Genomic DNA, 27,609 nt, shown 5'->3' on the forward strand with positions numbered 1-27,609 from the left:
ATGTAAGGGATGGAGGTTATGAAGTATTAACATGATGCTAAATTGCTGCGTATCGTATTTGCAACGGGCAGTTTACAATCTGTTCGTCCTGATGGATTTAGCACGAGGGAGTCTGAAGTCCTGGCTCTGCAGTTCCTGTCTCTGCTGGGTAATTGATGGGTAAGTTGTGCCCACAAATAATGCGTTAGCACCAAACGAGCCTGCGACCCGGCTCAGCCCAAACGGCTCCATTACACTCAGAGGAGCAGTAATAAATGGGAAGTAAGGAAAAGTTCCAGGAGATAACGAGTCTGAATACTAATGACACAGCCAGTAGAAAAGATAGAAATGCAATTTATCAAAATGTACGAAACCCATTTGGTGCCTTAACGAGTTATTAAAAAACAATAACGATTTCGTGGTTCGAAGCCAAGTTACTACTTTTCCACATTTTTTTTCTTTATCCACTAAGATGTTGCAGAATTTATGAAGGTCTTCCTGGTTTACTGCAGGAACTAAAATGTACTGCAGAATTCTCTGCTTCTGTAATCCTTCGGCCACCTTCCTCAACAGTCAGAAATCGTATTTTTAAAGCACTTTAGTCACCTAGAGCATTAAACAGGTTGAAAAATGTGCTTATCTCATGAAAGTAGAGGATTGTTTCTATCTTTAAACAGCCTTTCTTATCCTATGGAGAATACAAAATAAATTTCAGATAGAAAATGAAATTATTGCAGGATTATCGCACATCCATACGATTAAGTACAAATTCTGAATGAACTGAAAATAGATGTGAAATCTATACTATCCTGCTGAAGTTGATTCTACATGCTCGTCCATCATTCTTATTTTCTTAATACCTACTAATTCTGATGACAGATAAAATGGAGCTTCTCCACTTCAACGCATAGTTGGTATTCTCAAGAAAAGACAGGTAACAAAGCTCCCCAAACCAGAAATGGAGATGCTTTCTTCTGTGGTGTAGGACGTGTCTTCTTTCATCCAACAGTAATCGTATGTCATATGGCGACATCTGAAACTAAAGAAAACAGTGTCAGAAAGAAGAGGCAGTTAAAAAGCAGTCTTTCCTAATTTATCTTAAATGTCATTCTTTTGATTTTCACAGTGATGAATTCTCCTCTTTATTGCAAACACAAACAACATTGTTTGTGTTGTGGCACACAAAATAGAGGATACACATCAGGTTGGAGCAGAAGACCCAAGAATGGTACCTGCCCCACAAGATTCTGACACAGGAACCAGTGAGAAGCACCAGACCTTAGTCACTGCCAGGGAAGGTTGGCAACCTAAGAGTGGGCAGGGCCAGAGGCTGCCCTAGAGAGGATTCACCACATCCACCCGGCTGAGGTGCTCTGGCAGGGATGTCCCTCAGGGGTCTCAAAATGGGTTTCTGAAGAGGGTCTCCATCTACACAGGGTTCAGTCTGGAACTGTCTTTTAAAGGCACGTGGAGATTGATCTCTTTCCTTCAAATAACTGAGCAGGCTTCGCTCTCGTCTTTCCTCCTGGCAGCCGGATGAGGGGAGAAGAGTTTTGTGTGAAACCTGCCTCCACTCTAGAATCTCTTGCTTCGTGTCAGCTCCTGGGCAGCTCTTCATGAACTGCTCCTCCTGCAGCAGTGCTCAAAAGTAAATTTGGGGTTTTAACAAGGTCTTACTGCAGCTGAACCAAAACAAGCTAAATTATCCTAATGGGAAAAAATAAAAATAGACCAATTCAAACCACCAGCTGGACAGAATAATTGTGTCCAACTGCATTTCCTGTACTATATTCGCACACAGTAGGACAAATTTGGAAATAATAAAGTAAGAGCACATTTTCCCACATTCCTAAGTGAAAAACTCTCCTCAGTAATCATCAGTGAGACGTTTGAAATTTGGACTGCAGCTCCCAGAGTAGCATGTGGTGAGGAACCTTGAAATATGAAAATGCCCAGATCCTGATCGAGGTCATCTTAGTTTTTAGGGAACTATACAATGCCAGGGTTGGGGGGAAAGCGCAGGATTTCTGTACTTCTTACTCTCACGCTGAGTGAAAAAGCAAATGTAGCTTGTCACCCGTTCTGGTAGCTCATGTAGCTGCCCGCCCAGTAACAACATCTGTCTCCCTTTCCCTGTACATCATAAGAACTGGGATAAGAAGCGTTCCTTGGCTGTGAAATCATCCTGGAGGCAGCAGCTGCTGAAGTGAGCTAGAAAATGACGAGCGTAGGCAGGATACAATGCATCAAAAATTAATGTGGGCTAATGGAACAAGGGGGTTTAAACAGCCCGCACGGTGCCCATTACAGCCCAGTTCTGTGAGCAGGCAGGAGTGCTCCCCTTCAAAAACCTCCGAGTGCCTGTTTTGGAGAGAAACACATCCTGGCATGCATTCTATGCAGAGACCAATAATGGTGCCAAGTACCCTGGAATGTGCTCAGCAATCTGAGTCTGTGAGCTCTTCTGCACTGAGAGGAGTTTTCGTCTTAATAGTAGGCTTGAATCTATTACGGAAGCAGAAACAGAGGAGGACTTCTCTTTCATGATATTTAAAAAAGAAATATCTGTTTGAGTGACTGCATACAGTCCTGGAAACAATTTAAAGCTGCATGTGGGCATAAATCTTTCCTCATAGTAATCTACAGGAATTCATGAAAGCATAAAAAATGATGTCTTACAAAAATGGCCAACTGGCAATCCCAGTATGGCAGTACTGGTACGAACTGCCTTCAGCAGCACCGCACCCAGTTTCGTGATGACTTTACGCACAGTTCATCTATTACTTCCGAGCACCAAAATGATGCTTTTCAGAAAAAGTGTCAAAAGGATAATTGGAAGGATCCCAGCAATTTAAAATCACACTTACTGGTCTTTATAAACACACACATGATTTATAAAACCAGCTTAACTGTAATCTTCCTCTGGCTGCTGAGTACACTTGGTATGTGCCTTTGCTAGAATGTTTTGAACTATGAGTTTCACTGTTTTCCCTGCATAATTTGTATCTTCTGTTGTTTGTGTGGGCGTCTTGCTCGAAGACAGATGAGAGAGGGATTCTTTTAAATATGAAAACATTTTTGTAGAGCCACAATCACATATGGGAAAGCAGGAAAAGAATATTTTTAGTTGCCCTTTCTGTTTGTGCTACGAAGTTCTGCAATGCAAAGTTCTGCATTTAAAGACCTCTTCAGGAAGGCAGCAGGGGCCTGAGCCAAAGCCCAGGTAATATCCTAGGTGTTCCTGCATGGAATTTTCCTGGTATTGGACTGGACTCTGCACAATTAAATTTCTAAATTGCTAGGGGAGGGTGTCCTTAAAAAATGACAGCAGTGATGATACTCTGAATGTAGCTGGATAGGAACCAGCCTCTCATACACTTAATTACTTACTGATCTCTTGTGCCAACCACCCCACACGGCAGGTTTCGTATCCACGTGCTTTTAGATTGGAAGAGGGGAAACGGACCCATCAACTACTTTTATTTTACAATTTCTGTGAAAGAGGTTTTCACCTTTTAAGCCATACACATCCTTCCCCTGCCCGTCCTCCCTGTCATTTACCTGTCATCTACCTTACGTTCCAGTCTTATAAGCCATTTCACCTGAAGATAAGATTATGCCTTAAATTCCATATTCACCGGGAGACCAACTTGTCTTATCTAACTATGCAGCTACACTGTCACACAGAAAGAAACACAGAGACGTGAAGCACCTTAACGTGTTCAAGGATCTCAAAGCTCTTTGCAAAGAGAGATGGAAGTGCTGATGGCGGAAGGCAGAGTGCTAAAAATCACTGGCAATTGCTGATGTGGAACTTTCATTGGCTTTTATGCAGCCTTTGACCCGTCCACCGGTTTTATTAAGAGAATTAATGGGAGGCAGGACACTAAGATTGTTTCGTCTTGTCCTTTGGGCACTGACTGTCAAAAAGATTGATGCTGTAAATAGTTTGGGGCAATAGTGACCAATTTGTGTGAATCTGATCTAACAACAGCTCAGAGCATGACACCGGGCACTTTTCACACACACACAAAAAAAAAATAATTCCACAACAGGGCTTCTTTAAGGCACTGATTTTTCCTTCTTTCTTTCCTCATAAAATGGCAGTACTTCATCCAGGAACTGTTAGGTCTGTATCCATCTCTAATCTCCCCAAATAAGAGAGAACACTGTTCTGCCCCTAGTTATCCATGAAATCCATTCATGCTCCTTTTGATTTGAGAACACGATGCTGCTTCCCCTTAACGGGCAGGGGACAGAAGAACTGCAGAAGAGGGCTCACAGTGACCCTTCATGCTGTACGCAGGTGGTTTTCATTCTGCCCTGATCACTGTAAGATCAAAGTGCAGCTTTGGTAGGGTAGGGAAGAGGCCACTGAGACCAGCACAGCCAGCCTGGCTGCATCCCTGTGGCCTCACCACTGGAGAAAGACAGACTGCCACACGGGCAGGACACAGACACAGGGAGAAGTTGCTCCTTGGGACAGCCTTTCTTAAGCCTCCAAGGGCAAGTTCAGCCAAAACCTTCCCTACGTAACAATGATTTCAGGGATAACCATCAGCAAAATTATCTTGCCGAATGCTCTAACACCTTCAGATAGGCCGTTCACCATATATACATGTGTTTTAATGGGCATGGTGATTTGACAGCTGGGGTCGTTCAGCCTGGAGAAAAGGAGGCTGAGGGGAGACCTTACTGCTGTCTACAACTTCCTGAAAGGAGGCTGTAGCAAGGTAAGGGTCGGTCTCTTCTCCCATGTAACAGGCAACAGGACAAGAGGAAACGGCCTCAAGTTGCACCAGGGGAGGTTCAGATTGGATATTAGGAAAAAATTCTACATCAAAATTCCATGAGTCTATGATTTGTCCACTTTTATTTCTAGTGGGAGGTGTCCCTGCCCATGGCAGGGGGGTTGGAACCAGATGATCTTTAAGATCCCTTCTAACCTAAACCATTCTACAATTCTATTTCTTACTCTAATTTTTGCCCTCCCTGTTTTTAGAGAATGGCCATTGAATCAAGTACATTCAGAAATGTTAGTACTCTTGTGGTTTCACATGCTGCATTTTTTTAAGTAAAGGGAGCTAGTAGCGTCGCTTCGATATATAAATTCAGTATTTATCCTTCTGGTCTGCTCTCCCAGATTTCTTGCTATCAGTCCAGCTTCTTGTTTTTCTCTTTTCATCTGGGACAGAAAAGAGTATTCACTTAAAAAAAAAAAAAAAAAAAAGCAGACCCAGATTTGAGAGCTGCTAAAAATAACACTTAATGCAAGTAGCGCTTTGGAAGTTAAAAGTACCAGTTGATGCAAGTAGTGCTTTGCAAGTTAAAAGCACTACACAATCTGTTTTAGCTGAGGATAAACAGTTATTACCATGGTGAAAATTAGTAATGAGGTATCATCGGCAGAGACAGAAAAAGCTGGGTCTCCAGAGCCTTATTCTAGTGCTGTCCCCTGAACAGCATCACCTCCCGATGCAAGTATTCACCCTGAATAAAATGTTTGTGCTTCCTATCTAAAAACACAGCAGCCTTGAAATTTACAGTAACTGATGTCACCTTTTGACAGCACTAAGGAAACACATCTACAGCTGTCGAATGTAAAGAAAAGACTGCCTGAAAGCACTTGAGAGACTTGGCTCATTCATTCTTTCCAGGACGGTTGCTAATATGGTGGTTTGATGAGAGATAGCAGAAACAGAGGACGATTCGTAACTTCAGCATTCAAATGTAATAATAATAGTTACCATGAAAATACACAGAGACATTAAGTGACCTACGCTGAAAAGATTCCCCTTTGGCAAAGGTACGAGTGCAGAAGTTGGTACATTTTTTTATTGGCTGAGTTAGCTGCTGGTGTGAGAGTAACCAATGAACAGCCAGTAACGGAGCACGTGCCTGCACCGCTGTGCACACTCACATATTGATATATAGATATAAACATGCACGGGATATAAGTATGTTGATAAACATGACCATGCACATGTGTGTGGCCTTGTGTGTGGTCATATGTTTATCAATATACTCACATTCTATGATCAACACTATTGTTTTAAAGACATTTAAAAGACATTAAAAAAAAAACATGAAACGTTTTTTTCTGACATAAAAATTCACCAGAAAGTAGCAATATGTCACTGACTATTGATCTCTCTCCATCCATTAGCAAGACAAATGCTTACCTGTTGTAGATTGGAACAACGAGCAAATAATATGCCTTATACTTTGCTCTCCTGTCCAACCTGGATTTTAGCTTATTAAATTCCTGTGGCTAAATACAATGTTGTTGGGCCTTTCAGCTTTCAATGTGCTGGGTGAAGGGCCATTGCTGAGGCCATCAGCAGGTTCTCCAGCTGAGTAGCAGTAATACCGGTGATAAGAGCGCACCTTGCTTTTCCATTTCCTCCTCCTTACAGCTGCTGTGATACCTACCACACCTACCGTGTAGCTACCCTCCTGACACAGAAATCCAATAAACACTCTGGGCTGTGGTTAATGCTCTCTCTGGGCACAGCTTCAGCTGGAAAACAGGGAAAGCATAACTCAAAAGTGGTTTGCCTGTCCCCGTCTTGCCTGTTTGACCCATGGTAGGCATTCAAGTAACTCTTGCCAACAAGACCGAAGCCAGATCCGAAGCAGAGAAGGGCAGATCTAAGCGCTGTCCCCAGAGGAGCTCTTGCACTTCTAGCTCAGGCTAGAACCCTTCCTTCTTCGAGGCTCTTGTATGGGTGGTCTGAAATGCGTGTGCTTCAGGGGAGCAACAGGTAGGGTGACACAAAGATGATGCTTTTTGATTAAGATGCTCCTGATACACACTTCTTGTCTCCACCGTGCATCCTTTTTGGGAAAAATCAGGTTTTATCTAGTTGATAGAGTCTATAACTGCCTTTGTCAGGTCTGGGAATTTAATCTTGGCGTTTTCAGTCTCAGTACTCAGCTGTTCATGTGCAGCTCTTCTAATGCAGCCCGCTCCTCCCTGATGAGCAAACTAGTCTGTAGGAGCATTCTAGAGACTTCACAGAGATAACCCTAGCACTCATGAGAAAAGCAGACCGCATTCTCCTTCCACAGCCTGAGCAATCAAAGGGACTTCTAGCTAGTGAGCTTTCCTGTAACTGCAGTGTCGTTAGCCACTGAACCACCCACAAACACAAGCAGTAACGAGTTGAATCTGACTTTATCAGATGAAGGGGAAGTGTTTCTCTGCAGGAAGTGAAGCAAAACTAAAGCAGAAAGTGCTTTTACCATTTTCAGAGTACTTAGCTTTGAGACAGTATTCCTCCGAGAAATGTTATTCGGAACTTGAGGTGGTGAAAGGCAAGATATAGATCTGAGTTTTGCTTCTCCAGCCACACCCTTTAATAATCTTTCCACACAATGTCACGTAACATTACAACTTCATGTATTGGGCATTAATCCCACATATCGCATCCCGCTTTCACCTCGCTGCCAGCAGTCCTTCTGATGGGAAGACTGCGCTACGACCAGGAAAACAAGCCTGCTTCTGTACACCGCAGCACTGGGACAAAGTATCTGGGGTTTCTCAAGATAGCTAATCTTTTTCTTTCAGTCACTGACCCAGAGATTAAGGAAATGGATAACTTCATCCTAAATGGTCCTGAATCTCCTAAACTGCCTTCACAGAGCAATCAAAGATCTGCGAAGTTGTTCCATCTCTTCTTTCTATCCTTTATTACATAACACTTAAGACAATGAAAGCAAAAGGAGTGCAAGCAGGTCAATCCCAACAGTTACTCCCACTTCTAGGAACACAGAAGTTAAATTTGCCGGGGATGGGCCATAACTTTTTTTTTCCTACTTCGAAAATATGAGTTTTGGTGAACCCAACATCCTGGAAGGACAAAGCATGCTACTGATCAGCCATAATACTGCATAAATGAGTGCACTGAATACTAGTGAGCATCCCCTTAGCAACGTATCCTATTAAAGCCTTAAAAATGTCTTATTTTTAACCCAAGAGTAAATGGGTTTTCTCATAGAAAACAATCAAGGTGGGCAGGTACATGGCAGACAGGGATACAGGAAGATAAAGCTTTACATGAGAGACAGTAGGCAGGCATCAGAAAAAGAAATGGACTGGTACTGAAGTGGTTGGGAGAAGGCCCTGGAGAAAGGAAGAAGCTGCCCTATGGAAAGGCTGATGGGGCTCTGGGAAGGGGCCTGCTCATGCAGCAAAAGCTCATGAGGTCCAAACGGCAAACAGCTGAACTCAGATGTTCTGAGAACTGCTCTCATCTATGTCACAGACTTCCCAAGCCATGTTATCTTTCTCTGCCTCCTGAGAGGCATTTTAGAACTTCTCATCTTAGAATAGTAATGACAACTTTTCATACTTGTAAGTCCTAGTAAGACCTATGGATCGAGATCACTTAAAAAGTGGTCAGTATTTTTAATTACTATAATACGCTGTCCTGTAACTCAGCTAGTCTCTCTCAAAAGCCAAATAATAATCTAGCTCAATTATTACTATGTTATGGCACTACCTCATCTTTTGTCAGCAGTGCTGTTCAAAATTTCTTCTTTAGTTCTGCTCTCAACATACAACTCCATCGTTTATAGTTCCACATGAAACACAAAAATCAAACCGCTCTTCAGTGCATCAATTTTTTTAACGCATTAAAAAGATAGCAAGACATGATACTGAGTTTTCAATAAAGCTCCATCCAATTTAAATAGATGTAAAGAAAGACCTTCTGAAGCTTTTAATCTAAAAAATTCACCATAGACAGTAATATAATCTTGCAAGTAGCCATAACCTTGTCAATGCAATTGATATATTAGTCTGTATTACTTATTCAAGTAGCATCTGTTCCGTTTCCAGGCATTACAAGTGTTGCCAGGAAGAGGTAGCTCTTATTGCATATTTCTTTTCAGACTTGTTTCCTTACATCTGGACTTCCTGAAACAACTTACTGGCGTGCAAGGGGTGGAGAAAGTTAGAAGTGGGAGACGAGTTTTAGTTCCAAGCTGAAATCAACTTCTTGTCACTCTTCTGACCGGTGTAATAACGACAGAGCGGTCGATTTCTTTTGTTTCGGGTATTCGATCATTTCAAACCCTTGATTCTCTTCAGAGATCATTTGCAAATTGCTTCTTTCCCCTTCCCTTGTCAGAAACAAATGTCAGCATAATGCTGAAGTCCAGAATACAATATTCTACACCAGAAAAATGGTGTCAGAATTTGCACTGGGGCCTTCAGGGACACACAGGGTGTAAAAGGCTAACACATTAGTTTATAGATGAGTCTTGGTAGCAGAAGAAAAATTGATTTTGTTTCCCTGCCACCTAGCTCTCACAAAACACATTTACCAGTTTGTCATCTCATATATTTGGCTAGAAGAAGTAGTAATTTATTTTGAGCAGATATTGATTAGTATTAATTCTAAAAATATGAGGCAAAACAGAATAATCAGAGTTGTGAGATATTTACTTACCTTCTACAGTTGATGCACCCACATGACAATGCTCATGTTCAGGAATTACAGGCAGTATCTTTGTGGTATGTGCAGTAAGTGGAATCTGTTGTTTGCTGGTTTCCACTACTGAAAGTTAAAATAATTTGTATCCATATTATTAAACAGCAAATACATCTGCAGAGCATTAAACATTGAATCTGCAAGTCTGAAAATAACTGAGCCCTATCTGAACACAAGGCAGAAGTGGACAGCCAGTTTGTCAGTGGGATTTCATCGCCTAGAGGTGCAGATACGCATCAGGAACTCCTGAAAGTATTAACCATATTTTGTATTTAGCTTCCTCTTGATAGTAGTGAGACTACAACTTGCTGATCCTACATCTCCCTGGGAAGCAGTTTGAAGGTAGGCAACTATATTGCTCTTGGAAATTTTACTAGTAGTGAAAATACAAAAGCATGCAAATTTGGGGCTAAGTGTCTCTTAAAATTCAAAAACCTACAGTTGGCCAGTTAAGTGGAAACAATTGAAATTTAGAATGTGAACTTTATGGCTCATTTTCACATCAGGGCAGCCCAGATATCGCCTCCCAGGAACAAGTGAGGTGGCCTCAGCTAACCTGTCATACACACAGGGAGAGCTACTGGCTGTCACCCAGTTGCTAACGAAGACGACAGCACGCACCTCAGAAGCAGGGAAAGGCGTGGTGATGCCTTTAGCACGCTGGCACCACAGATACCAATATGATCATCTCACTGGGAAGCAGGTGAAGAAATGCAGCAACAGCATTGTCAGGCTAAGGAAGCCAGAGTTGCTGATATAATGCATTTTTCAAAGAACTACCATAGAACAACAGTAGTATCTTAACTCTAGGTCCATCCCGTTCCTGACCATCCATAACTTCTGTAAATCTACAAATGGTTTTCTACTGAGTTCGTAACAAGAGGATGAACCATGTCACTTATATGTCACTACATTCCTTCTCTGCTTACTATACCATTTGGGCTTCTTACTTTACAAATTCAATTAAAAAGTGGAGTTTTGATCTTGGTAATTAAGCAACTGAATATGAAAAACTGAGGTAGTTTTAAAAATAGCAATTGATCTTGCTTCACCCTCAGGACAAACCTGGAGAGAATGGGAATGTAAGCTGGTTATCCCTTCAGAGCCTGTGTGTGACATTGCTCTGCCGGCACGCAAACTGAGCAGAGAAATGGCCCCTTGTGCATCAGCACTCTACTGAAAACATACAGAGGCTATAAAAAGCTCCCTAAAATTGCCTGCATCCTATGGATTTTACCCTCCTATCTGAAAAACAAAAAAAGACCCAACGTGGTAATAATGTTTCACATTTTTCTCTGGAAATGTTGTGTCTCAGAAACATGAAAGTCTGTGTTAAATATTGAATACCTTTGCTTTCCCCAGCATTATTCATCTAAGTTGCAGAGGAAAAGACAACTATTCATCTATGTCAAGAACTATCTAAGAAGGATTAAAATCAAACGGGTGATGCTTCACTTGGCCAAGATCAAACAAACTTCTCCTGTCTTGGCTTTGCATCTATTTGATGCTGTAGAAGATGTATCCTGCCTGTCCTCTCTGCTAAAAAGAAAATGTATTGCAGAATACAAGGAGTGAGTCTGAATTCAGTGGGATGCAGCCCTGACACTACTGAGCCAGTGTTTGCTTCTATTTTCAACCTGTCAACTGACCTGAAGCTGTAGCAACACATCAGAGAGATGGCAGAATTTTGCCTATTTCCTCTAATCTTGTAGGAGAGGAACTATTATTTCAATAGGGTAGCACAGAAAACAATACAGGAATTCAAATGACTGAGAGAAAATTTGTCTTCTTGTTTCTTATGTGCAAATTACAACTGTCAAGCCCACTTATATCAAATGCTGTGGATGCCACAAAGTCTAAATAGTCCAGAAAACAACAACTGCAGGCCAGAAACCCTGAGGTTTTATTCTCTGAGTCCTGGTTGTCACCATGATCCTGCAATGTCCTCTTTCAGGATGAGTTATAAAATTACCATCCATCAGAATTAACCTTGCATTACTGTGAGCCAGACACATGAGTCAAGGAATTCTGTATTGTATCCTAAAATTTAATGAACCAAACTGTGACTCTGTGAGCCAATGGAATGTGACTGAAAAAGAGAGAAGTATATGCCGTTTGAGCAATGAAGAGCAAGGCGTTTTATTTGAACTGAGGTTGCCCACACAGACTGTAGAGTAATAACATGATGGTATTAATAGTAGGATTCCCTGTCTGCATGGTCCCAGGTCCCGTGTCTAGCATAGGAATGGAAGCAGGTCCTTCCTCCAATAGACCTTATGCTGCTTTCAAAATAGGAAAAAAATAAAAAAGGTATGCCATTCTTACGCTAGGAAAAGATGGTCTGAATGGCAATTCATAGTGGTAAACTTCTAGTAATATAAATTCCTGCTTAAGTATAACCCATATAATCATACTAATGAAACCTCCAGTATGAAAAGACCCTTCTAGGCAGATTCAGTCTAGGCATCAAATGCCCTGATTTATGCAACCTGTTTCCTGTGCAACGTCTTTTGTTTTTTGTTTGTTTTTTTTTAAATAATGTAATTTACAATTCACACACATTGGCCTGCTCCCAACAAGTAATTCTGTGCCATGTCCCCAGGCTTAATTTTTTTAGGATACAGCCATTATGAGAATTGCTATACTTAATCAGTTGCTAGTAGGAGAAAATGTACTAAAGGAGTTCAGAGAAAGTAGGCTACGGGAAAGGTATAAGCGCAGGGTAAGTATAGCTGCCCTCCCTTCCTCTGGAACTGAGGCTGATTTAAGCAGTAAGCTGCACATGACAGTTTAGCAGTTTTCTATCTGAGTTCTTTTAAAACACTGTGAGGAATACTGTCTAGTCCTTCTAATTGCTATTATTAATTTATTAAGTTGTTCCAAAACCTCTTCTACTGCCTCTTCAATTTGAGAAAGCTCCTCAAAGAAATTCTTGCAATAAAAGTCTCTTATGTGAGAATCTCCCTAAGATTCTCTGTCATGAACACAAAACAAGAAATTGACCTTTCTTGTCTGGATTATTTTCCATGTGCTAGTATTATCAAGTCCTATTTGATAAGAAAATGCTCTGTGTCTAGAAATATGGATCAGCCATTTAAAGAATACTCACTTCTTGCACTGAAGAAAAAGCACCCTGTACTCTTTCCTTTCTCTTGTGCCTGCATTTAAGGGCAACTGTGTTTTGTCAATTCATACCATTCAAGGGACTATTTCACATAAATTCAATAGCAGGAATGGATCCAAACTCTAGAAAACACGTTTTGTACAGCCCACGCTCTAGCACATACTTTTTTGGCTTAACAGCACAGACAACGTTTAGAAAACATTTATGACCAGGATGCTTTAAAGATCCCCTATCCTCACTGTATGTACTTAATCCTTTGTAGTACCATGAATTTAGAAGGCTGTAATTTTAATCCTGCTCTAGAGAATATACTAAACATTCTCCCCCCTTTCCTCTGGCAACTGGACTTAACGGTAATGATTCATGGACGTTTCACAAAACTAGCATCCATGCTGTAAATTATCTTTTTGTAGGACCCCAGTGACATTAAGAGAGTAATTTCCTGAGCCTACCTAGGAAATCATTCTCATTCTCAAAGTACAGACTTCCTTCTTTTTCTTCCCTTATTCCTTCTGAACTTTGAATAACCTTTTAGTCATACCTATACATCTTTTCAACTATATGAGATAATGTCACATCCTCTCAGATATATAGTTACTTATTCTCATGACGGTGTTTCCAGGGTGGTTGTATTGTCTTCAGTAGATCTCAATGTTTTTTTCCAAGATTCCCAGCTATGCAGTAATGAGAATGAAAATATTATCAAGGGCTGTTGAAGAAGTCATCTATAGCTATTTATAATCCATTATCACAGTAGCAAGTCTTAAACTTAGCAACTGTGGAAAAAAATAAACTCTTTTCACATGGTCTTGATTTCGCTTTAATTATATTCATATAAATCAGGAAATTGACTGGATTGACTGGAATTATGGTGTGTGAAATCAAGGAATTTCATATTAAAATAAAACCCATTACAGCAGTTCATACAACTAAGCATCTTTCTGGGTTAAATGGATAGACTGAAGTGGGAGGAACCTAGAAGTAAAAATGACAAATCAATATGGGATTCTTATTCTCTGCGGTAAAATTTAGTAAAACTAGATTTGAATTTCCATAAAACTCCATCATCAAAAATGCCTTTGGATATACAACACTAAAAATGTCATTGTGAACATGCTGATAAAACAGGTATGGTATTAGTGAAGCGACTCAAGACAAAAGATGTCAGAAAGATAATTCCTTTCCTGCGGGATGAAAATAATGAGCTCATAAATACATCTTAGAGGTACCCAGTGCTTTAAAAGCGAGGAGCATAAATTATACTCCCAGGGGAGTTCAGACAGACAGGGAGCTATTCACTCTTTCCTAGGTAAAATTGAAATGCCATGAGTTACTGAGTTGTAGAGAGAAATTATTGAGTCTCCTCTTACTCCTGAAGAACTGACAAAACAAACAGTGAGGTACCCAAGCCAAGCCAAATTTAAAACCATTTTTTTCATTTGCTGGCTTTGTAGTTGTTCCTGTTTTGAGGGAGGTTGGTTTGCCATTCAGAGCTGTTGTTCTGTATGTTCCTGTCAATCTTTTAAAAGATAGAGCTCCCTTTGTGAAACCAGAATCCATGGATTTTATTAAAGCATATGCCTCTTCCAGCAATACCAGTAACACTCAGAGCTACAGCTGCTAATTGCCCCTCACACAAAGATCTGCTACCAAATCATAATTTCTGGAACCAAAATGTTGAGTTTAGCCATGCTATTTAATTTATCTGTGCTAAACATACTACTCTCTCAGAAGACCACATATTAATTCCTACCTGAGACTAGAAAATTGTACTTTGGGGAGATTTTTCCCTAGAAATAGGTTACAAAGTGCCAGCAGAGTCATTCCCTGAGTCCTGCCACAGCCATCCATTCCATCCTTTGGTAGCAGATTTTGTCAAGAGTCATAAACGCGTAGAACATACATACAAGTGTGTACTTCACTGAATTTCACTGAATTTTTAGAGTTGGAAGGGACCATAAAGATCATCTAGTCCAACTCCCCTGCTGAAGCAGGATTGCCCAGAGCATGCCAGAGCATGTTACTCAGGACTGCATCCAGGCGGGTCTTGAAAATCTCCAAAGAAGGGGACTCCACAACCTCCCTGGCAGCCTGTTCCAGGGCTCTGTCACCCTCACCGTGAAGAAGTTTTTTCTCATATTTGAGTGGAACCTCCTATGCTCCTATGTACTTCTCTGTGTACTTTTCATACACACACAAAGCTCTCAGCTGCCAAGCCTCAAATGTGCCACACAACACAATCAAAAATTAAAATCAGGTAAAAAACCCAAAGTCATTAATACAACACATTTGAGAGAAGCATTCCCACATGATATACGTAAGTGTTCTTATAGTTTCATCATCGGAATTATTTATTTATGAAATGTTTCCGTAACATAAGCCAGATCAAATTTGTGTAGGATCAAGGTAACTCTGAAACAAACCTGAAGCATCCTGACAGGAAAGACTTAAAAGGTCTTTCTTGACCTTCTCATGTCCAAAAATTTCCTAGGGTTTTATTTCACTTATATATTACTTACCAGGAAAAGGATGAATTTTAGTAGCAGATATGGTTTTTCTTGCATGTCCAGAACTCTTTCTTCTTAGAATAGTAGAAACAGCTGCTACTCTGTGTTTACAATCTGTTTTAAACAAAATGCGTTACCCTCAGCAATAGAATTACATACGGCACTAATTAGATGGAAAGCTTATTCTTAAACTATTAAACACCTTCCATGAAAAAACAGGAAGGTTTTGAAATAAGCTGATGAGGAAAACTAGGCCCAGATGTTTTATATTTTCCTGAATAAAATTTTCTGGAAATTCCGTTCAGGTTTTCCCCATTCAAATTATTCCTTCCCTTCTCTATGCTATGTACCTTGAACAAATTCTGGAAGGTTATCAAAGAAGTACATGTTCCAGTACAGGTTCAGACTCACACTGATGACAGTAGAATAGCAAAGGAGGAGGGTACTTGCATCCTAGGAAGTCAACAGACTCTTTGCAAATGTGGGGTGTTCATCCTTGGAAGCACAGTTTGAGAGCAACCTCTGCACCACCCACAGAGAAAAAGATAGAGCTGGGTTGGACACGTCTGACTGTTCCTCAGCACCCAGTTCATAAACTCCTTGGTCTTTCCATCCTTCTGCTTCTCTCTTAAGATCCTGCTCTTGGTGGGGTTACTGCAGTTGATTGTGCAGCTCTTATGGTTAGCCCTGTTCCACAATGACAGCAGCTCAGGGCTCAGCCAGCTTCTGATGACAGCCTTGCCCCAATTCTACATAATAGAATTGATTTTATATTTTTCTTCAGACAACACTAGAAACCTTCATCATTAAGAAATTAATTAAATTAGCATTATTTAGGTCATGATTTTTTTATGACTAGCCAGCGGAGATCTAATGTGCTGATGCCCTAAGCATGTACTGCAACAGTTGATGTCAAGGGAAGCTCTGGAAGTGGTTGTAAGACAAGAGTGGAAGGGAAAAGGCAAAAGGACTAATTTCTAATTTAGCTCCTTTGTCATGGATCGGTAGTAACCTCCACCAAGTTTATTTGGATATTTTATTTTAGGCACTCATGGAAATAACTTCATTAATGTTTCAGAGAGTCTCAAAGTCTGCCTAGCAGAATGTCTTGGAAGGTCTCAAGAGGAAATTAATAATTCCATATTTCTTAACAGCTTTCAGTAATGCTCAGAAACTAAAAGAAAAACTACTAACTGAATTTTGACTATAAAAACTCTTAGCAGCTCTTTTAGGCGCATAGAAATATTATGCTGTGTTCTTTGGGCAGAACTGAAAAAAGCAGTATGTAGACTTTCAATTAAAGGTGGCATCATAATATATGCATGTAATGAACAGAACCCTTAAATCTGATTTTTGTGTGGTTGTCTTTTTGTCAGTAACATGTTGATGTTGTTTATAATGTTATATATTGTCAATTTAATTAATAAAAAGGCTATTCACTATCAACAGAAAATGTATTCTAGAAGTCAGTCAGTAATTAGAAGCCTCAAAAGAGCATCTTTTCCTCTCTGCTTGTGTCCATGACAATTCTGAAAAAACTGCATTTAATAGAAAACTGATGTTAAAGAATAAAGGCAGTAAATCATTAATCATCACTACTAACGGTTCTGCATTAAAAATGGGATGTTATGACTCAAAGCACAGAAATTCATACTCATGACATTTATAGGTAGCTTTGAAATTACAAATAAAAGTCCTTTAAATTAGAGCATTTAATAGCCCACTTATAAAGACCTAATTTACACTTTGTGGGATTTTTATATATACAAAATAGGTCTCAGAATTTGGGTCTAGCAAAAGATCATGCCTTTTAACCAAGACAATCTCATAAGGAGTTTCTCTAATCATTTGGTGGGGAGGCACAGATTTGCCATTTTAAGTAACTATTTTGCTTATTCATTAAAAAATATGTATAAAATATTTACATTATGCAAAACATTCACAGAAACATTTTGTGTGTGAGCACTCTTCTTCCTTCTGTTCAGCTATGATTAAAGGTAGACTCCTATTGCTCTTTCATTACAAAACTGCCTGTGGATCCCGTAAGGATGATCAGGGGAATGGATATGGCTTATAATTTTTTTATTACCCCTGTGACCAAGGTCCCCATTCGGCAGCTCTGGATTACATGGGGAATGGACATCTGCCTGGCAACAGCAACTAGATGCTGGTTGCCCGGAGGCATTCTGCCCACTCAGGGCTGTCGCAGGCAGAAAGTCTCAGGAAATTGCTGTGAAATGCATCGAAGAGCTATTATCTCAGGTAACAGGTTAAGTAACGCTCTTTTCACACTGATGAAAGGGACTGTGCTCCCTGTACCTGCCTCTGACTTGGAATGAAAAACAAGGACCAGCAGCTGACAAGTGGTCAATTTTCTGCATTGTTTTTGTGCAGAGGACTTCATCTTGATTGCTCAAAAGTCTCAAGTTCAGGGGACTCCTATACTTTTATTCTTGCTTTCTCCACTGTATATTGCTAGAAGAAATACTGTAAATCCCGCTTTCAGCCTGTATCCTAATTGAATTGCATAGGAAGAGCCTGTCTTGGCTGATAAAGGCATCTTGTTAGAAACAATTGTTTCAGTCTCTGAACTAAGGACAAGTTCTTTCATAGCAAAGTTTTAATCACTTGGAATAGTCAATAGTACAATCACAGCAATATTTTCTTTGCTGAAATAACAGCAAAGAGAAGAAATGTTACCTGGGCTTAATTCAGCTCTGGGGTTAAGAAGGCACAGCTTGTTTGACCTGTATGGGATTATACCACCGCTGAATTTAGATAACCATTTTTTAGGACAGAGAGATGAGTGCGTATCTCCTCATATCTATCCTGTAGTTTTTCTTGACCATGACCTAGATGAATCATCTTCATGAAGGGAAGAGTACTTCAACCTGCTTATATTGGTCATTGGCATTTCTGGTTAAGACCTTCAATAAGGTTCAACTGTAATTGTTTTATCTACTGAAATCAGTCTGAAATCAGAAGTTCACATCACTAAGGATCATAGGTCACCAAGCATCTGTCAAAAAAACCCATATTTCATTCACCATCAACAATCTTGGATTTGCATCCACAATTCAGAGGTGAGAGGTGATAGTATTAATCATCCAAGTGCTCCAGTCCCTCTATAAGAAGCTTTTACTACCTTAAAATTAAAATACTGGTGTCTGAACCACATTAATAATCAACAGCTTTGTTATTGTAAATGAATACATTTTTCACTGCATAGAAATGTAAATTCACTCAGATTAACTTTTTGTTACTTACAGTTTTGTTCATTTTCTTGGACTATTTTGTAGATGACGACTGAAATAGTAAACACAAAAACCACTGGAATCATAGTGAGCCAAATGATCTTCGCCATACACATTGGATCTGTCCATAAAATGTAGAAGAGATAAAATGAAGCAGGAAATCACTGGCAGAGGAAAGCAGAACATTCAATCTTGGTAGGTTTTTGGACCATGCCTATCGCCACAGATGAAAATTTAAAACAAAATAGAAGATTATGTCTTTTTCTTTCAGCCTTCTTTGTTGTTTGAAATAGTTTCCTATCTAGAATTTAGCTTCATTTTCACCTGTATGTATCTCCCCATGTCTGAAATAGTTGTATGTAGCTAAGCGAATGAAAACTTTTCCTACTTATATAAACTCATATGCAATTCAGTCAGGAAGAAAATGTTTTGAAGATCAACATTTAGATTTAAGATAGAACAAGGGTAATATTTATCTCCTCTTTGTTTGGATGGAGCACAGAAGGAAGTGGTCCACTGTCCAACAGCGACCTGTACTGGCATTCTCTACCTCCTGGTTCATCTTCATATATGGGTAACAGTAAGATTCTACATATACAAATTTTCTTATCAAAAAGTGAGAAAAAGTCACCAACAGGACCCCCCTGGGGACTTCTTTTAACCAAAGCTGCCTTGGGTGAGAATCAGCGTGGGACTGGGTGTAGGAGGTAGGCTGCTCTTTCGGACAACAGCTGCTGCAGAAATGCACCCACATTCCGCAGGGAATTAGTTCAGTAACCAGTACAAGCCAGGACTACATACCACAGAGAAAGGATGTGGGGAACTTTCCTCCCTGGTTGTACAAAAGATCTTTCAAACTTGTTTGGCAGCTGCACGTTAATGCATACCTTTGCATTGTCAAATAACTATTTTAAAAACCAACTATGTTACTATGACTCATATAAAATCAAATTACAGGCTACAGCCAAACCACTGTTTTCCTTTCCTTGACTTAGAATAGCATAATTAGACCTACATCAACTTCTCTTGCGTACCTTCTCCATTGAGAAATCATGAGGTAACTGCCAGTAACCCCATGGCTCTTTGAGGTAAGCACAGCTCATCCCTCCTAATACAGAACTAAAAATATCTTTCATACAGTCATTTAGGCTCCTTTCAAACAGAGTACTCTGCCCCATCTTGTTGTGACTTGTAATGACTTGTATATCATCCTTGCCTAGTCAAAGCCCTGAGCACCTCTCTAGCTTTGTTTTGAAGTAAACAGGAAAAAAGATGCGTTGTTAATTTTTATTGTTAATCTGAGATACCTGCTTCCCAGATAAATCACCATTAGCAAAGGGGGTGGTTAGCTCATAGTTTTGACACAATATCCTGGCTTGAGCAACACAGGATTAATTTCTCTTTCAGTAATTTTATTTTTCAGTAAGGTCTCTTCTAATGCTAGGGAAAACTGCATTTTTAGAACACTCCAGTGTCTGAATTTGTGAAAATATTTACTTTATAGCCAGCTATGGTGTGCAGGTTTCAGGGTCTCAGTGTTTGCAAGTTATCCAGGTGCAAGGATGAGGAGGAGTGAGACCCAGGCACTTGACCCAAGCTGGCCAACAGGATTATTTCATACCATGAGCATCACATTCAATGTAAATCAGAAAATTTGCCAAGAAGTTCTCTCTCTTCCCTGACGGCTGTGATCCTAAGAACTTCTTGCCTTAGTGCCAGACCCCTGAGCCCTTCCCTTCTTCCCGAAGCCATAGCGCTCACAGTGTCCCACATTTGCTGTCCCTGCTGGGAGTGCACAGCTTCCCAATGATAGAATGGCTGAGTATAATCCTTGTATATTTTATATTGGTATTGGGATCAATATTGGTTCTTTAGTATTATTAATGTTAATTATTTAGTCTTATTCTGTTAAATCTGTTTATATTTCAACTCCCAAATTTCCTTGTTTTTTCCCGAATCCCCTTCCCAGGTGGGGAGGGTTCATTGGGTGAGAGAGTAACTGTCTAAACGACAATAAATTGTTGTGGGTTCTTCAAACCATAACACACAAGTTAGCAGGGCCAGTTACAAACTATACTCCTCTCACAGCTAGACCTACTTATTTAAAATAAACTAAGCTGCCCTCTCTTCTCTAGGATTTTAGCTGTACATATTTAATATAGGTTTAGCCAACTCCAAAACACACATACATTTTTCTAGCAAAGGTACAGCATAAAATGCATTTGCCACACAAAACTAAATTAATGTAATAATTCAGCAATTCCCAGATGGCAAGCATTGCATATAGATGGGTTGGAAGCCCTGACCACGGTCAGGCAATCAGCCAAAAAACTCCTGCAGCACAAAGAGAAATTTAAAAACCTGACAGGGCGTCCTCTGGGAAAACTAAGCCTAGTTCAGCCGAATATTTCTCTTTTAAGTGTACTGTAGTAAGGCTCTATAGTAGGATATTGCAGTACAACATTAAGAAAAGTCAAACCTGTCTCCTGGTTCTTCTGTCACTGAAGTTAACAGGAATTTTTTTTATTTACCTCCAAGACAACAGGGTTATGCCATTATCAGGGAGGGTAGAGGAAAAAAGTAATTCCAGGTTTTGTCATATATGCAATTTCTGTCACTGTTAAGAAAAAAAATGTACAGACACTTACTTTGCTGTGTTGCTTCTAGGAAAAAAAAAAAAAAAGCCACAACTAAACCTGCTTTAAATCACTACAAAAACTGTCAGTTGCCTACTAAAGATGGTATTTTACTAAGGGATGATCAAAATTGTATTCTCTTCTTGTGAAATACTTAAATACTCCCAAATGGCTGCTGAAAGCAGCAAACTACCTACTGCAGATTTTTTGCAAGACTGATACTGTTTCTGGTTTGATTTTCATTCTGACTCTCGTTTGTAACTTACATTCCACATAAGACTCCAGTTGCAGTGAAATATTTATGCAGTCATTTTGGTCTTCCATCATTGCCACTAGACAGGAATGATTTAGGTATTCTTCGGCTGTATTTCTTCCTCCGACTACAGAATTGTTGATGTGGATTTCCAGCCCGTAGTAAGTATTATGGTCTCCTTCTTCTTTCTCAGAAACCGTAGTGAAATTAAAATATTTATAAAAATAAATAACATCTTCTGTTTTCACTTCAAGTGAGCCTTTTGCTTTTGGAAGCAAAAATTAAAATAAAATAAAAATATATAATGTGGTAGACAGAAACAACTCTCAAAAAGAACAATAAAATAAGTTCTTGGTCTGATTTGCAAAAACATACAGTTGGCTTTTACATTATTGACTATGATGAAATAGACAAAAGGATACCATGTAAAATTATTCTGAACAGATCTGAAGAGTATTTATTATCTATGCAAAATATATTTCCCCTGCAAATTATGGCCCCTTTTTTGCTTTACTACCAGCTTCTGAGCTTTTCAGCCTTTTGTTGTTTTGTCGTCTGTTGTCAAAGGTAACCGAGACAAAAATCAGGCTATGGAAAAAATAAAAACCAAGTAAAAGCCATATGATGATAGAGATTTGAAGTGCACATCTAGTCTATCTGTTGTAAGTTGCAGAAGGTCCTTGTTTCACTTCAAACCACACAAACTGAGACTTGCACAATGTCAACAAGAAACATAGGTAAGCAAGAAACTGTAAAAAGTGTTAGAGTTGTATAGGTATAAACAGTTTGTCCATGTATTTTTTGTTTTGCTATTTTCCATACTTGTTAGGACAGCTATTTTGTAACAAGAAAATGATGCTGTTGGAAAAGAACTGCATTTCTTATCTTCAGGACTTGGCCTGTTGCCCCTATTGCTGATGATGTTAGGAAAGCAAAATTGAGAAGAATCCGCATCCCAAAAAAGTTTCCAGATACTTTGCAAGTGTATATGGCACATCTGAAAAGATGTGGATGTTGCTGAACTCTTCTCTATATTGGTGGGCCAGTGCTGCCCTCTGTGAAACATTCTGGCCGTTTCTGATACTACACAGCTGTGGCTATCATAGACCATAAACACAAAAATAGTTATTTCTTGTATTTCTTCAAATTAGTTCATCAGATACTTGCTCACAACTTATCATCACATAATATCATCATATAATATCTACTCAACATGTAGAGTTTTGCAATGACATTTAAAAGCAAGTTCAGCGTGAAAACTGATCAGAAACTACAACTCCTTAGAAATAAGTGAAATATTTTAGAAAATTTAGCATGATTAAAAGAATAAAGATGGGGATATAAGAGCATTCATAAAAGCCAGATGACAGAGGCCAAATTTGTAACAGAAATATTCCAGGGGGCTGCTGGATAAGGCACTCTTTTCTTACAGCACCCTCCTTGCAGACCCTGAAGATAATGACACCCCCCCATTCACTATTTTATACAAGATCCTCAAAGAAAATAAATCAGCATTTTGCTACTGATATGTTTCACTGGCAGCCAGGAATGAATGCCACTGAGAATCTGGCATAAAACCTGCATTTTCTAGCCATGCAAAGACAAGCTGAAAAAAAAGCGTTGTTCATAGATTTGCAAAGACCATAGATTTGATAATCATAATTTTAACTACCATATAAAAACATATCTTTTACGTAGTAATTAACTACTTCAAAATTAAGTATTTCTCTTCCTCTACTTACTTTTTTTATCTACTAACTGTGGTCCTTCATGATCAACATTCACATCTCTCTTGGGTTCACACTCTGTGTGTTTAGTACGAGACTGTTGTTCCTTTCCAAAGGACTGGCAAATACAAGGAATATGTTGGAAATTGGGATGGTTTACAGTGGCCTTCAGTAAAATAGGCCGGTTTTCTCTTCTTTGTTGCACTGATCTTTTGCAAGAATTGTTAAAAGTACAAAGTGGAAAAGTGGTGTTATTGGATGAACAGGTATCCATGCATGACACAATTACAGTGTTAGCTGTAAAAAAAAAAAAAAAAGAGTTAGCAAGACATTCTCATAGGACACATGGACAAATACGCACATGGAAGCATCACATGACAGAACCTTTACCCATCTTAACGAGGAAACGCACTTTCTTGGGGGTTATGGCAGCACATTGAATGCATCAACAAGTGAGAGAAAGCAAGCACGGAGTCTTCCCATAACCTCGGTGCTGGATTTTATTGCTGTATTGTATGAAATCTCTTGTAATTAATACTAACTTGAATTTATGGTGGTCTCTAGTCACATTCCTGTTTCAAAGCTGCTCCAATTTGATCATACTTGAAAAGAAGATGAAAGCGCTCATGTTTGGAGGGGGAACTTAGCCCTGGAACTGTGCAGTTGCAATGCACCAGTGCAATTATATTGTAAAAGAGCTATAATCAGAACGAAAACTTTTGGTATTCATAGTCAAATTTCAGTATCAAATTACTGTAGCTAGAGTACATTAATGCAGTTCTGGCAAGTAGCAAAAACCACACAGAATTAATTATTAATGAGTGTTACTTTAGCTGCCTTCCACATTAAAGTAGGACTTTATTGTATAAATCATGCATTTTTACTTGAGTTAACTTTTAAATATTTTTTCAACAAGAAAAAAAAATTATGGGACCTCAACACGAAATATGTATTTATGAATACAAATAACCACTTGCTGAAGTTGATGCAGCACTAACCTATAGTTTTGTAGCTGACTTTCCAATTTTAGTAGTACCCTTCCATCTCTGCGAAGAGCAAGTTTTGCATCTAATGCCCATTATCAGTAACTGGAGTAATATGTTCATAAATCCTTATGTATATGGAGAAAAACATAGCCTTTAACTGCTCCAGTGCTCAGCTGCAATCTGACAGCTTCAACAGGCCACCTGTGCTCACATCGCAGCAGGCTGACCTCAGAAACGCTTCAGTGAAGGATTTCAGGCAGGATACAGAAATAAAATCCAAAATCCAATGTCAAAGTCAATTATCTTCACTTTTACTAACACCACATCAGAGAGTCATAAACTCCTTATAAAAACAGCATAAACTGAAATGTAAAATACACATCCTATGCAGGTAAGAAAAGAAGTCATTTTAATACAAAAAGGAAAAATGTCAGACAAAATTTAGGGCTTGATCTTTCCCTGAGGCAAGTCAAAACATTTTCCTCAAAACACCTACGATCTGACCCACGCGGCCAGGTGTGGAGCAGGCTCTTGAGGTCAAATTCTTCCAGCTGAAGGAGGCGTTTTGTGCAGAGTTTCTCTGTGGAGACGAGCCAGGAGCAGAAATCGAAAGCTTCCTCTGCTCTCACAGCAAGGCCTGCGTCTGGGCAACCAGTCTAAAACCACCGCTCCAACACTCAAGGTCAGCTAATGGTAATTCCCTACTGTACCCCTCCCACTAAGACTTTCTAGGGAGGCATATAGATTGTTGAACACTGTAAGTAGGGCTGCAGAAAGACTAGACTTTCCCAGTGGGTTACAGAGGGATGGCAGACAGAGAGGGGTCTCTGCAGGTCTGTGGGACACCCTCCCAAATGTAAACACCATTAGAAACATGGAAAGGGTTTAGTGAGATCTGAACACAGCAGCCTGACGTGTTAAGAGGATCACGGAGATGAAACCATGCAAAGTGTCTCTAGGAAACTGCTTCATAGTTAAAGATCCGTTAGTTCTATGCTTAATGTTAGGGAGTTCTGTGCTCAGGAAATGCCTTTATTAAGCCTCTATTTACAGGGCGTTTTTCCATAGAAAATCCAATTGCATTAAAATGAACTTATTTGCAGGGAAGATCAGAATTTGTAAAAATCTTGCTTCCCATTTAAGAAAATCATAAATATTTCATTTTGGATTGGCTTGACTTTTTTTTTTTTCATTTTGGTGTTGTTGTGGGTTTTTTTGGGGTTGGGTTTTTTGTTTTGTTTTGTTTTTTGGTGTTTTTTTCTTTTTTTTTGTGGTTGGACTCGATGATCTCAAAGGTCCCTTCCAACCAAGAAGATTCTGTTATTCTGTGATTCTGTGATCTGTGGTATTCTGTTTTGAATCAATTCAGCAGTATATAAAATTCCATTTTTCATCGCTTCCTTACAGAAATGATAGTCGTCACACAATATTGCAGAGATACAAGGCCCATACTACAAGTTGGGGAATACACAACTGATAGATTAAAGGAGATACACTCCATCAAGTAGGTGGACCCAGAGGTCAGGAGTGGGATCGAGAGCATCAGACTCCAAAGCGACAACCTCCTGCTCTGAATCAACGCAGTTTAAAGGTTCAATGGCTCGTAACCAAACAAGTGGGTTGCTTTACAAATAGAAGGGAAACATCTCACTTTTGGCAACGCTGAACTGTATTCTTTTGATAAATTTTTAAAGGCTTGTTTTCTCGCAAGTTGATTTCCCCCTAAATCTCTGTTTCATGAGAAATTTCCATTTTTATTCTGTCTCCGGAATGAAAATAAATGTTGGAACTTCCCCTGTGATAAAACATCCAGATTTCACTTACTTCTATCTGTATACTTTGCTTGCCTGCCATTTCAGATGCTATATTAAAAACCTGAAGTACCCACAACATTAGCGTGATCTTGGAAAAGCCTGTGGAATTAGGAGGTCTCCGCCACTCATTTAGGAGGCCCTCACAGGTGAAGATACAGTGACTATGTTTCACACCACAAAGATTTCCAACAACAACTCTGTGTGGTGAAGCCTCATGGAGTAACCAGCAATTTGAAACATCGAGAGGAAATTCTATACATTTTAGTTTTGCTACAAAATCTGAAATAAAACCAGTTTCCAACAGAAGGCTTTCAACGAACCAGACACCCAAATTCCTTGGAATTTTCAAAATAAGTAGTTCAACATATTGACTTTCTCACGTAATTCGGACATTGTTATACAGTCTGTTATATAGTCACATGGTTTTTAGAACATCCAAAATATGACAATGATTCTAATTTTCCAAATATAATTCTGCTCATACACTTCACAATGTTATTTTAGACATGCTGAGATTAAGATTGTATGTAAATATCAGAATAGCAGTGATCATGCTATTGCAGCATAAAGCATCTCCAATAAGAGCAATCTAGGAAAGTTATCATGGAAAAATGCGATTACTCTTTGATGTTTGACAGTAAGGTCAATGTTTTCCTCTAGTAATAGTTATCTCATTGTTTATTTGCATAGTCTGTGCTAGCAAATACTTTGATTACTTCTGCATGGAGGTAAACCATTAATTGTTCCAACAGCTTAAACCGACTCATCAATTTTATGGTATTCAAAACTTATGACAGCTTACCAAGCTTGTTCATTTATAGACTAAAAAAAAAAAATCTATAAATTACATTCTAGTTACTGTCATGTTTATTCATTGTGGTTAATGAAAACAGAAATGTAAATGTAAGTAACCTAATCTGGATATATTTTGATTATTTTTTTTTCCCCAGAAAATTATGCTCCATAAATAATTTATCTCATGATGCCTGGAACACACACCATTTGTCAAAGGGATGCTTTTTATTATAACATTCATCTATCCAAAAGCTTCCTTAGGAATGGATGTGACAAAACTTATTTTAATATTAATTTATTTATGGATTTATAAGAAAGCACTGAATGCCTAACTTACACACATATATTTTGCATTCATCTAAAATCCAGTATTGACCTTTAGGATCACCAAGATGTATTTGGGATTTATATTAAAAGATTTGCTTCACCCAGTTACACCTATTCCGCTCTACTTTTTGTCAGGTTACCACTCCGTATCTCTTTCACAGGCAGCATATCATATCAGATAGGAATTGTACAAGGTTTTATAGGCATTTAAGTAGAGAAGCTTAAAAAAAGTTATTTTTTAAGACATGAGTACCTGCTATAAAAGAACACACGTACTTTAACTACTTTCTTCATGATGAAGATAGTAAAAATACAGTTGCATGGAAATAGTTACCAAAAAATTTTGCAGTGTACATAAATGAATGACAAACTCCTTTCAAATTGCCACATAGAATTAACTTTGTTGGTTACAAATCTAATGAAAAAAATCTATATGCTTTGCAAAGTCTAAATGAGTACAGCATCCTCACCATCGCTTTTAGGTAAGCAAATGCCAACTTTTCAATTGCAATCAGATTTCAGAATAAATAAAAGGCTATTTTAAAAGCTGATCACTCACCTTCATGGATTTTGAAAAATTCAGGTAAACACAAAATGAACATGGTAATTATTCCTAGTACTAATCTGAAGAGTTTTGATTTTCTCAAAAGCAAGCACATGTCACTGAAGCACTCCCACCTAGCATAATGGTGTCAACTTCCTTCCTGGTT

General features: G+C 39.0%; 1 protein-coding gene across 1 annotated transcript; it reads right to left on the minus strand.

The window, feature by feature from the left end:
• Positions 1-998: 998 nt before the first annotated feature.
• Positions 999-27,558, minus strand: TMEM156 (transmembrane protein 156). The gene is made up of 7 exons (XM_074155164.1): positions 27,459-27,558; positions 22,993-23,274; positions 21,195-21,524; positions 18,375-18,482; positions 15,120-15,221; positions 9,435-9,542; positions 999-1,018 (listed from the first exon to the last, which is right to left on the minus strand). Exons 1-7 carry the CDS (start codon positions 27,556-27,558, stop codon positions 999-1,001), a joined length of 1,050 nt encoding a protein of 349 aa, XP_074011265.1.
• Between the last annotated feature and the right edge of the window lie 51 nt (positions 27,559-27,609).

The sequence above is a fragment of the Numenius arquata genome, chromosome 10 (assembly GCF_964106895.1).
Source record: "Numenius arquata chromosome 10, bNumArq3.hap1.1, whole genome shotgun sequence".
In the NCBI taxonomy this organism is placed as follows: domain Eukaryota; kingdom Metazoa; phylum Chordata; class Aves; order Charadriiformes; family Scolopacidae; genus Numenius; species Numenius arquata.